The 12,013-nt window shown below is 40.7% G+C and overlaps 1 protein-coding gene across 1 annotated transcript in view; it reads left to right on the top strand.

Annotated features, from left to right (window-relative positions):
• Nucleotides 1-10,039, top strand: part of Hibadh (3-hydroxyisobutyrate dehydrogenase) — a 105,432-nt gene extending 95,393 nt beyond the window's left edge. The window contains exons 7-8 of the mRNA XM_031381933.1: nucleotides 6,997-7,153; nucleotides 9,179-10,039. Coding sequence (XP_031237793.1) covers nucleotides 6,997-7,153; nucleotides 9,179-9,337 — 316 coding nt within the window. The 3' untranslated portion in view covers nucleotides 9,338-10,039. The remainder of the gene's footprint in view (nucleotides 1-6,996; nucleotides 7,154-9,178) is intronic.
• Nucleotides 10,040-12,013: the final 1,974 nt, after the last annotated feature.

Here is a 12,013-nt window from a genome sequence, read left to right as displayed (position 1 = left end):
AAAGGTATAATTCATGTATATAACTTTTGTTTTAACTTGCTTGGTTATTCTACTTTAGAATGTATCTTTTAAAAATACAGTGTTTACTAATTGTTTACTTAAAGTGAGTCCAAAATTCTGTTTTTCTTTCCAGTGATCATTCTCTATAATGCTTAAGGTTAATCCTTAATTTTAGTCTTTAATCCTTTGGATTGGGAATGCTACATATGATTAATCACCTAATTAATATTTTTGATGTTCTGCATTTTATGAATATAATAAATACATATTTTTATTTTCGAAAACTGCTCAGTGTGTGCAAGTTGCTTTATTCATAGTTTTTTTTTTTTTTTAATATTCTGGGCTGCTTATCAGATACAACACAAAGTAGAAGAGTGTCTTGGACTGCAGCTTTTGATAAAAGCAATAAAAAGAGCCAAAGTGCTTGAGATATTTTTTTAAAACATGGTAATGGATTCACATTTCCTCTTAATTACCATATCAAGATGCTGTTGTTTTATTGAATTGCCCGTCTCAGATGTTAAACTATCTTGACCTATTAAGTTGTCATGTTGTAATTGAGATAAAAGAGGAATTTGCTTTGCATCAGCGCTAATTGGTTTATCAATATCCCAAACCATTTACATTTTAGAACCAAATGTCTATAAGATGGTGAAGCATGTCTGTACAAAGCCTTAATAAAACTGCTGTTCGTGGGAGCCCTTTAGAGTGGCATATTTATGCTGTGGCCAGTTTCAGGCTATGGGGGATTGTCGTAATGAAAACCTTTTGATGTATTTGCACATCGTTCTGTAGACCAGTTTCATGAAAGAGGAAAACAAAACTTTCTGGCAGTTGAGTGGCATAGATAGTTAATTGTTGCTTACAACAGAGTTAATATCCATTTAAATTTATACATATGATTTTATTCTTATTTTTCTGGAATAAGGGACTAGATCATGAAAGTAAGAGCCTGTGTGAACATAGTTTCACACCTAGATTCATAACATGCCCTGTCTTCATTAGTTTGTTCTTCACTCCTCATCCAGCCCAGCACTGGCACAATCATGTCTTCCGATAGTTCTTGAATAATTTTCCTGTGCTCTCCTAAAACAAAGCTTTGGGTTGGATGTGGTGGTGCATACCTTTAATCCCAGACCTTGGGAGGCAGAGGTAGGCAGATCTCTCTGTTTATTTGTGGCCAACTTGGTCTATATAGTGAGTTTCAGGCCAGACAAATTGATAAGATGAGGCTTTGATGGTAGGAAGATGGCTTAACAGGTAAGAATAGAAGTATGTCCTGCCAGGCCTGAAAACTTAAGTTTGATTGATCCCTGGGATCCACACAGAGGGAGGCAAGCACTGATTCCCACATGGTATCCTCTGATCACACACATGCCATGGCACTCGCTCACATGTGCGCACACACACACACACACACACACACACACACACACACATACAAATAAGTGTAATTTTTAAAAATAAAATGAAACTTATATCTAGGGTAAGTGCTTATAGGAATATCAACTGAACAAAGTGTATAATGAGCTGAAAGTCATTGGCTACTGCATTGGTTCTCAAGAAGAATATGAAAAGTGGCATAAAATCCACACAAGGACATTAATAGAAGAAAAATAGTTTATCTTATTTTGGCTGTGACTCATTAAGGCAAAAACAATATTTGAATATAGAAAGATTTTCTCTGGTTCCATGATATAGCAAAACCTAGCACTCTAGACCCTGAAAATAAGAAATTTTTAAATTTTTAGTTTTTCTAAAACTCTAAATGTATACAGATATTTATACATATAATATGTATAATATATGTGTGGTATAGTATATGGAGAGCAGAGAGAGCTACAAGTATAAATAAAACGTTCATTATAAAGTTTAAAAGCAAAGCAGAAGCCTGTTCGTTTTCCTTGGCTATTAAGATGATATATGCCTTCTAATGTCTCACATGGAGCGAAGCTGTTCTCATCACTTGCAATTTCCCACGTTGCCTCACAGGAGTCTTGATGCTCTGAAACCTGAATGTGTCTGCTGCTGTCCTTCCGTCATGGTTTACAGACATGGTTTAAAATGACAGGGTTGTTCTCTAATACAATGGAGAGAGTGGCCACGATTTATGGAGCTTTGCTAGGTGAAAGAGAAAACTGGCATCAGCAAGCATAAACTCCAAGTAGTAAATTCCCACCGAGTAGCACAGCATAAAGTGATCCAGAGGCATTTAGATTCTGCCCACCCACAAGTGGAATTTCCTAGAGGATTAATGTCAACGTTTACAAATTGAGTCTCCTGTTCCAGTGAAGGGATCATTTCTGATTAATTTCATTCTCATAAGCTGTTTTTTGTTTCTAGAATATGGTTTCTCTTTAATAGGAGAATAAAAATCATACAGTTTAAAAATTGTATTGACCCTTGTTCTTTTACAGTGAGTCTTTATGGATGTTAGTGAAATTTTTAAAATGTTGTAGAAAAAAAAGTGCAAAAAACATTGGTACATAATATACTTTGAGATTCCTTTTTATTAGATCTTTTTCCTTCCTAATTGGATTCCTAGTTAGGGCTCTGAAGTCATTTCATAGCCTTGAAAGCACCCTGCTTGCATGGCTAGGTTGTGTGTCCATGATCACATACAAACAACATTGTCAATGTACATTTTGATGTTTCATTTTTAATTTTGCTCCATTTTTGGGGAGCAGAAACACTGGTGATATAACAAATGATCACATGGTCAATCGAGCCCAGGCCCCTCCTGTAGCCTCCATGTTGTCTTACACCAAAAGTGACTGCAAACACTGCTACTTCTATCCGAGTTGAAAACTCTTGACAAAGAGTGTTCCCTGGGAGTTCATTTTTGCTTTCTTGGTTAATGCACCTAGGAGTTAAAGCTCATTTATTTGTTTGTCTGTTTGTTTGTTTGTTCATCTGTTTGCTTGGTTTTTAGAGCAGGGTTTCTCAAAGACCAGGCTGACCTTGAACTCAGAGATACCCCTGCCTCTGCCTCCTGAGCACTAGGATCAAGAGTGTGTGCTCCCACTGCCTGGCAAAATTCTAATTTTTATACCTGAGACAACAGAAAAATTATAGGATGCTGATAATCAAAATGCTGATAGGATTTCTTAACTGATAAAATGCCACACATTTGCTGGCTGTCATGTCACCACCTACAGTCACACAGTGAGTCTCAGGCTGGTAAAGTCTGTCTAACTTGCATCCAGCTCTCATTTGTAAAGTGATAATAGTATCAACCCCCACTGGGTTATAGTGATGGTTGAGTTAACCCTTGTTGCTTTTTAAAAGTAGTTCTTGGCACATAGTACTTAATAATATCTGAGGCTGTAGTGAGGTGTTTAGGATTTGGATTGACTTTTATTGGGACAGTTTTGCCTTATTAACCTATCTCACTAGCTGACTGTGTGTGTGTGTGTGTGTGTGTGTGTGTGTGTGTGTGTGTGTCTGTCTGTCTGTTTGTATGTCTGTATGTCTGTCTGTCTGTGTCTGTGTGTGTCTGTGTATGTGTTTTAGTTATTGCCTGTTTTGTGCATGGCCAACTCTTAAGAACATAGACGAAAGGAAGAAGAGAGGGGGAAGGGGATGGGTAAGAAGATAGGGTATGGCACTTCTACTGTGTTAGCATGGTCCCTGGACTTCCCCAGGCAGGCAGGCACAACCCATGCTTGGCTTCTTTGTTGTCTCATTGGTTCCTGTCTGGAACTGACACAGCCAGTCTCATCAAGCATGAGTGAATCAGGGAGTGACTAATTAAAATGGACATAGCTTTAGATGTTTTCTTTCTATGTCGGTTATACCAACATCCAGTTGTTCTTACCAAACACCAGCAGAGATACGTAAAAGAGAGTGAACAAACTTTTGGCTCCTAAAATTTTGGTTATGGTGAAAACAAAGGGTTTTTATACTTTTTGGGTTTTTTTTTTTTTTTTAACAATTTATGATGCATTGTTTTTTACATCTCCCAAAAGTACATTTAATGTTCTTGTGTTTTAGAGGTGAGTGGGTTTGACATAGTGACGTTTATTTGAGTTGCATTATATATGCAGTCAGAGCAGTGAATTCATTCTGTTTATATCAGAGAACATCCCAGCAATTGTAAAGCCCCAAGCATGCATGCACACACTCTCGAACCACGTCCAGTGGCAAGTTATTATGGGGACTGACAGACTGTCATCCTTTTGATGGCTTGAGCTGTATATCTCCTGAGCAGCAATGGGGCTCTTATGCAGAAGTATCATATGTTCCCAGCCAATTTACAGGGAAGCAGCAATAACATTTTATCATGGTTGAGAGCCCAGTAGCTGCTTCCTATTAAACTTGCCCTTTCAGATACCTGTCTTGGATTAATTTGTTGATTTCAAATGGAAACTCAGTCTTCTCCAGTGAAGCATGACGTTCTAGGGTAGACTCTCTGAATGACAATTACTGTGTATTCTAGCTGGTTCAGACCATTACAAGCCTTGGGCACAGAGGAAGGCAGAGGACTTCAGTAACTGATTTTAATATCCTGTCTAATTCTAACTGTCAGTTCTGTATGTGCCAGCTGAAGAAGCCTCAGAAGGAGGAAATGCAAAACACTCCTCACTTGCTCTTTTTAATGATACACTATGCTGCAGAGTGGGGGCAGGGAGGGAGCAGCGGCTCCTGAAGGGAATCTGAATGGCAGGCAAGTGAGCAGAGAAAGCTACCACCTGACTTCCTGTGTGTGCATGTGCCCTTCAGATGCCTCTAGACAGTGACATGTTCAGCAAAGCAGGCTTCTGTCCATGCCAGGGTCTTCCCTGGGTTGTTCTCCTCAGGGAGAGCAGAAGGGGTTAGAAAGTTAGGGATATAGGCTTAACTCGCCATTCCGGCAAGTGCTACAGTGTGAAGCTCCTTTACCCTGAAGATTCTTGTGAAGTACTAGCCAGCAGAACCTGGAAGGTTTTTAAGAGAGGAGTAAGACCGCTGCTTTAAATGTGATGACATCTTTGAATCTAAGATGGTAGGACACTCCTAAAATGTTTGATGCCTTTAAAAATGTGCTCTTTATGGATGCATGTTTAAGAACAATATCTTTATCTTTTCCCAAGTCGTGTGTCTCACTGTCATACTGAGAGCTTGATTTTATTGACACCGAGAGACAAAGTGTCTGTTGCAACTACACACACACAGCAAATGTAGATCTTTTTCTCCCCACCGCCCACCCCCACCCCCCGTAGGCTTTTTAAAAGAGTGTCTAACTAATATAGCTGAGATTGGCCTGGAACTTGCTATGGAGCTCAAGTTGGCCTAGAACTCCTCATCTTCCTGCTTCTGCCTCCCACTTGCTAAGATTAGGCATACTCTAGTGCTCTGCCAAACTCAGATATTTCAAAAAGACCCAAATGGTTGGGCTTCTGTCTACTACTGTAGAGAATGTGTGAGAGCTGATTTAGATGGAATCTTTATGTTTGGTAGAATCTTTAATAAAAGACCCATCCTCATAACATGAGCCACCATACAAACTCAGCTGTATAGTATGTAGTGTGCAGTTTATTACTACCATCTCAGAAGCCTGGTTACATCCTGTTGTGTTACACTGGTTCCATGCACATCTTGGCTGTCAACTCTCTTCCCTCCTTTAGCATCAGAAAAACACTTCGCTGTTTGGATGTTGAGATTTTGCAGTGAGTAGACTATACAGTAATAAATGCTGAGGTGTGGTTTGTTTAACATTTATCTAAGTGTCTCTTTTCAATCTTTCTTTTTTTTTCTAGAAGAGATTGATCTTAAGACAAAGTAGAAAGCTTTTATGACAGTTGTTTTATAATGGTCCTTTGCATAAAAGAAACCAATAAATTGCTGGATATGATTTTATTTGAAACGATTCAGTGATACTTAATAAAACTGAGCTTCCCAAACTATGTTAAGAGCCTTCGACTCAAGCTGATGAGCTTTTTGCTGCTGTTCCTAGGGCTGCCTTGAGCAGCCGTTTATGCCGTCAGCCCCATGAGAGAACAAATGATGTTTCCGCTCGGGCAAGCTTTGTTTTATCAGGATCAGTAACCTTATCAGCAGGTGACCCAGAACTACAGCGCATGTCTCTGAATAGATAGCATATGTCACCACTCTGGGCAGACTTGCTTCATAAGCAAGATTATCTAATGAAGGCTTAATAAATAAGGAAGAGTGTGTGCAGGAAAGACCGTTCTTTGTAATGATAACTTCTCCTAAGCAGATTTTACAGCTCATCGTTCAGCTCTTGCATTTACTCTCATAAAAACTAAAGGAAAAAACATACATTTACGTGCTTCCACCAGACTCCCCTGACTTTTCAGAGTTGTCATATTTCTTTCTGAAATAGATCATTTGTATGTGAGTGTAGAATTTAGATTATCAGGTTGGTTTAAAGTTCATAAATGACAAAGCAGTAATATCTGAGAGACAACGGACCCCTTGACTGTGAGAAGCCATGTGCACCATGATGAGGCTGTGTGTTTTCTCCTCTAAAGTGGACAGTGCAGGTTTTCTCAGGGATACCTCTGCTGATCAGCAGCTCTTAATACTACATAATTGAAGATTGGATTTTTTCACTTGGATTTGATGTTATGGATTTGTTTGTTTGTTTGTGGGTTGTTGTTTTTTTATTGTTGTTTTGGTGTGTTGATTTCTCTGGAGGGGTTGAGACAGGATATCTCTTTGTAATCTTGGCTGTCTTGGCACTTACTGTGTAGACCACACTGGCCTTGAATTCAGAGATCTGCCTCCCTCCGGAGTGCTGGGGTTAAAGGCAGGTACCTCCACTCCAGGCCTTTATTTTAGATTTTTGAGGTGGGCTCCTATGCTGTAGCCCAGGTTGGTCTGACCCTCTCTGTCCCAAGCTGGTCTCAGACTAGTGACTCTTCTGCCTTCCAGTTCTGTGTAGATTTTAGATTTATAGTGAAGGAACAAAGAGGTGGAATCTCTTCACATGTTAATGAATCACACTTGACCTATACATTCTGACATTTAATATTTTTCTTTGACCTTTGACAGGTCAGGCCTTGACCCAAAACTATTGGCTAAAATCCTGAATATGAGCTCCGGACGCTGCTGGTCCAGCGACACTTACAACCCTGTACCTGGGGTTATGCATGGAGTCCCCTCATCTAATAACTACCAAGGTGGATTTGGAACAACACTCATGGCTAAGGTATGGTAAATGCAGAGATTAGCTGGGAGGGAGAGAAGAAATATGTAATAATCTAATCTCCCCCCTTACACATACACATACACACACACTTTCAGCTTGCTTCTATCCTAGAAAGCAAAATTTTTACAGCAGTGCATCAATTTTCCACTAAAAATTAGTGTAAATTTGGCTTTGATAAAAAAAAAAATTTATCTTGATCATTTTATTTCTGGGTAAGGATGTGTCAAGAGTTTTCTCTGAGGCTTGGGTTTATTTATAGTATAAGCTAATAAAATTTTGTTCTTCATACACTTAAATTAACTTACAACTCCTTAGAATGGGAGCAGTGGGATTTCCAAGTTGTTAATGCTCTTGTGTTAAGTATACCTGGGTTTCAAATATATCTGCCTGTTTAAGTGTGCAAAGGGATTTGTGTGTAAATTAATCATTTAAATTGGATCCCAGCACTTGGGAGGCAGAGGCAGACAGATTTCTGAGTTCAAGGCCAGCCTGGTCTACAGAGTGAGTTCCAGGACAGCCAGGGCTATACAGAGAAACTCTGTCTTGGAAAAAACAAAAAATAAAAATAAAAAAAAATAAAAGGCAAATCACTGCCCTCATTTCATTTGCCATCTCTACTCTAGAACATACTTAGGCCAACAGATCTTTAGGTCTCCTCGAGCTCCCCACCCTCTGCCCATAACAAATGTAGTAACACATTCGCCCAGATGCTGAATTCCCAGGGACATTTGTCCCCTCTATTTTCCATGTTTTGAATTCATTCAAATGTCTCCTCTTCTTCCACCAATCCTGTGGCAGCGCCTCATTTCCATACACCACAAGACTTCCCCAGCTGATCCTTCTGATGGCACTGGGTTGCTTTTTACATGATAATGAGAATAGGCTACAATGTAAACCTCGAATGTCATTTCTGGTACCTCACAGTTACTTGTAGGTTAATGTCTATCTCTGCAGTTTGTCTAACAAGGCCTTGATAATTTGACCTTTGCTTCCCTTACCTTTTCTGCTCCTCTCTGCTTCAGCCATGCTGAATTCACTGCCTTTCTCCCTTACTCCCATACCTTTCCACTTATGGTTCCCTCCATCAGGATTGTTCTTCCTTCCTGCTATTCCCCCATCCCCAGTGCTTTTGTGTAACGAACACATCATCTTTTAGCTCTGTGCTCAGCCATCTTTTTGACCAGAAGGCTTTACCCAACACCCTGATTATGCCTCCTGGGCTCCCATACTGGTACTCTTGCTGCCAAATTATACTAGCCCTCTTGAGAATGTCTTCCTTCAGTAGACTGAGTCTCTGCAGGCTACAGCTGTCGTATTTATCATTGTGTATATTATGTAGAGTACTATTTGGGACTGTCTCCATGTTTTTATGCCAGTCATACAGATTTCCACAGGTTTGAAAACATTTCTCTTTTTGTTTGGTTGGTTGATTTTGTGTGTGTGTGGGGGGGGGTGTTTTGTTTTGTTTGTTTGTTTGTCTTGAGGCAGGGTTTCTCAGTGTAGCCCTGGCTATCCTAGAACTCGCTCTATAGACCAGGCTGCCCTTGAACTCAGAGATCCTCCTGCCTCTGTCTCCTAAATGCTGGGATTAAAGGCATGTGCCACCACACTTGGCTTGAAAGACATGTAATTCTGCCTGCACAGTCATCCTATCTAAAAACAAAATAAATATGTCTCCTGGAGAAACAGGAGTTTGGACATTGAGAAATCAAGAATTCTGTTTATAGTATTTTTTCAGCTATTTGAAGGTAAAAGTACAGCTCAGTGTGAGTGTGTGGCTCAGTGGGAACATGCTTGCACGGGCATGCAGTGAGCATATGGCTCAGTGTGAGTGTGCTTGCCTACTGTTGTACAAAGTACTTGGTTTGATCCTCAGCATCAAAGGACAGAAAACATGCACGCACACAGTGTGTAAAAGAGTCTTATTTTTTCTTTCAGATTCTATTTTTCTCCCCTACCCATTTCTCCCTTTAGTCTAGCCCAGTTCCACAAGTCTCAATGTGCTTCCTTCTGCCTTTGGTTTAGGATCTGGGATTGGCTCAAGATTCTGCCACTAGCACCAAGACTCCAATTCTCCTAGGAAGCCTGGCCCATCAGATATACAGGATGATGTGTTCAAAGGGCTACTCAAAAAAAGACTTCTCATCTGTGTTCCAGTACCTACGGGAGGAGGAGCCCTTCTGACTGTGCCCTGTGGACATGGACACTGTTGGGAACCAAACTCTGTCCTGAGCTTCCTCTAGCTCACTCTAGAAGTAATGGGTTTAATCAAAGGTCGTCTATCTGCTTTTGATTGTCTACATCACAGCAATCCCTGGGAATTTCTATCCATTTTAAATACTGCTGCTTTCATCTGTTTAGCAAGCACACCTAATGGTTTTCACTAACTAGCCCAGTTGACCTTTTTAAAGTTTGAACCTTGAGCACCTTCAGCAAAATTGAGTACTCTGATGAGGATATTTTATTTACTCCACTTTGCAAATAAAACCAAATGTTTTGTGAACATGATGGAACCCATGGTAAAAAGGAGAGAAATCGGTTGCAAAGACAAATTAGAGGGAAATTTGTCCTGTTAACGATGTGCTTCATTCTGTCCAGGGCTTACTGTCCAGGGCTTGATAGGTACGACAACTTGTTGACACTTGTCTTCATGTTTGGATTGTTACAGTATCTTAGCGTACCCTCCTGTTACAGCTTCCACGCTCAGCCGGCTTGCTTCAGTATTTTTGCTTCCTGTACATTCTTACTACATGTTTTTGACTCCAGAAAAATGACACCTTTAGACTGTTTCTGAGCCAATGATGGTATTTCCCTTAGATAATTATTATATTATTCTAACTATAGTCATATTATTTTGGATTTAAATAAATTTCTATCCTGATAACATTTTTTTTGGAGCTTTTTGTTTTGTCTCTTAAGGTTTTTTTTTTTTTAACAAGCAAATTGGGGAAAGGTGAAAAGAACAAAGGAGGGGAGGTCAAAGGGTACAGAGCTTAGAGTTGGCCATTGTCAGTCTGCTGTCCTGAAGACTCCATGGCTGTGTGCCTGAATGTTAGGTGGTAAGTGCTATAGGATTCACTATCGAAGGTAACTTGCCTCAGTGTGGAGCACATTCTTCATTTCTCAACCCTTCTGTGGTTTGCTGCAGAAGAGGCAGGATGGACCTGGCAGGGAATGTGGAGTAGAAAGTTTACTCAGTGTCGAGATAGGAAAGACTAGATATATTTCTAATACACACACACACACACACACACACACACACACACACACATCCTTGCAGATGTGGATGGAGTAGGAGAAAGAGGTGATCGGAAAGAAGACATTGCAAAGTGACTGGAGCAGTTGGGAGGACAGTCTACCAGTGGCGTCCATGGGACATGGAGTGGAATTTTAGTAATGTGGTTTTTAACATGAATGATAAATGTTAATAATGCAGGATGGGCTTCATCTAGTGTAACCTTGGGCAACTCGGAAGCTGTCACACCTGGTGTAGCCGAATACAAAACGCTTAATTGAAGGTAGACGATGTTGAATTAAGGACAGTGGCACAAGTGAAGGTGAGCCTTTGGTAAGGATGAAACTCAAACCCTGCAGCTGGGAGTGTCGGGTGGAACCAGCACTTTACAGAGCAGTTCTCCAGAGTTTCTCAGCACTGTTCTGTTCCTGAATGGAGCATCTACAGTAGCAAAGCGGTAGAAACCCCTCCATTGGTGAGTAAGGCCTGGGGGTTGCGTGAAAATTGTTTTTGAGGTAACAGTTTAAAAAGCTGCTGACAGTGGTGTATAGGAGCTGGAAATTAATCACGTAGATTTAGCACATTAGAGGTCATTAGTGGCGTTTTTAGGAATCGTGGAAGTGAGCTGAGTGGGCACACTGGTCTAAGCACACGAGAGATTATTTGCTCCAGTGGGAAGGAGCAGAGTGCTGAAACGTGCCACCGCACAGCAAGCCTTGACAGTGGGCCAGCCAGAAGAAACAGCCACAGTCTGTGTTATTCCACAAATATGAAGTGTCAGAGAAGCAAGTCCATAAAGATTTGTGGTAGATTAGTGGTTGCCTAGAATTGAGGAGGTGGGAACTAAGACAGTACTGTGTATATAAGTGTATGCATTTGATAATTGGTTCTCAAGTGGAACAACCCTCCCCTATCCCCAGTAGGACATAAGGTAATATCTGGAAATGCTTTTGGTTGTCACACTCCTAGAATTTAGTGGACAGAGCCCAAAGAAGCTGCTAAGCATCCTGCAATACAGGACAGTACCCAAGATACACACAATGCAGACTTCAGAGAACTCTGCTCTAGGGGCCACAAGGTCTTAGGTCACATACCAAAGCCTAGATAGAGGTCCCCACCTTTCCTAACAGACTTGGTTCTTCTGGTTCTCATTCCATCCAGATCTCAGAATTCCTCACTCCTATGAATCCTAAGGCTGATTCTAAATCCCAGCTGCCAGTCGAAGACTCTTTGCACACCCCAGTGTCTTCATAATTGCTTTGTTTTTTAAAAAAAAAAAAAAACAAAAAAACACCTCTTTTACTGCTGTAGAAGTTTTATAAAATAAAAAGCTATCCTTTTGCACGCTTTTTCTGAAAGTGCCTTTTAGTAAAGTCAGGCTTACACAGCCACCGCCACAGTCCTGGTTTAGAACACTGCCACCCTCTGCTAAAGTCCCATGGCTCCAGTGGTCTCTTTCCCTGAAGCCACTGGCGGCCACTAATCTGCCTCTAGAATTCAAGCTGCTTCTTGGCCACTGGTCTGGTTCTTCCTCAGTTCCTTCTTCTCACTACTTCAAGAGAGATGAAAGTCTAGTCCAAGTCAAGTGGGATGCTACGGGCAGTGCTCCTGTAGAGTCCCAGTCC

This window comes from Mastomys coucha, unplaced genomic scaffold (genome assembly GCF_008632895.1).
Source record: "Mastomys coucha isolate ucsf_1 unplaced genomic scaffold, UCSF_Mcou_1 pScaffold20, whole genome shotgun sequence".
NCBI lineage: Eukaryota > Metazoa > Chordata > Mammalia > Rodentia > Muridae > Mastomys > Mastomys coucha.
Note: the sequence above shows the minus strand (reverse complement) of the source record. Positions and strands in the feature narration are given on the sequence as shown.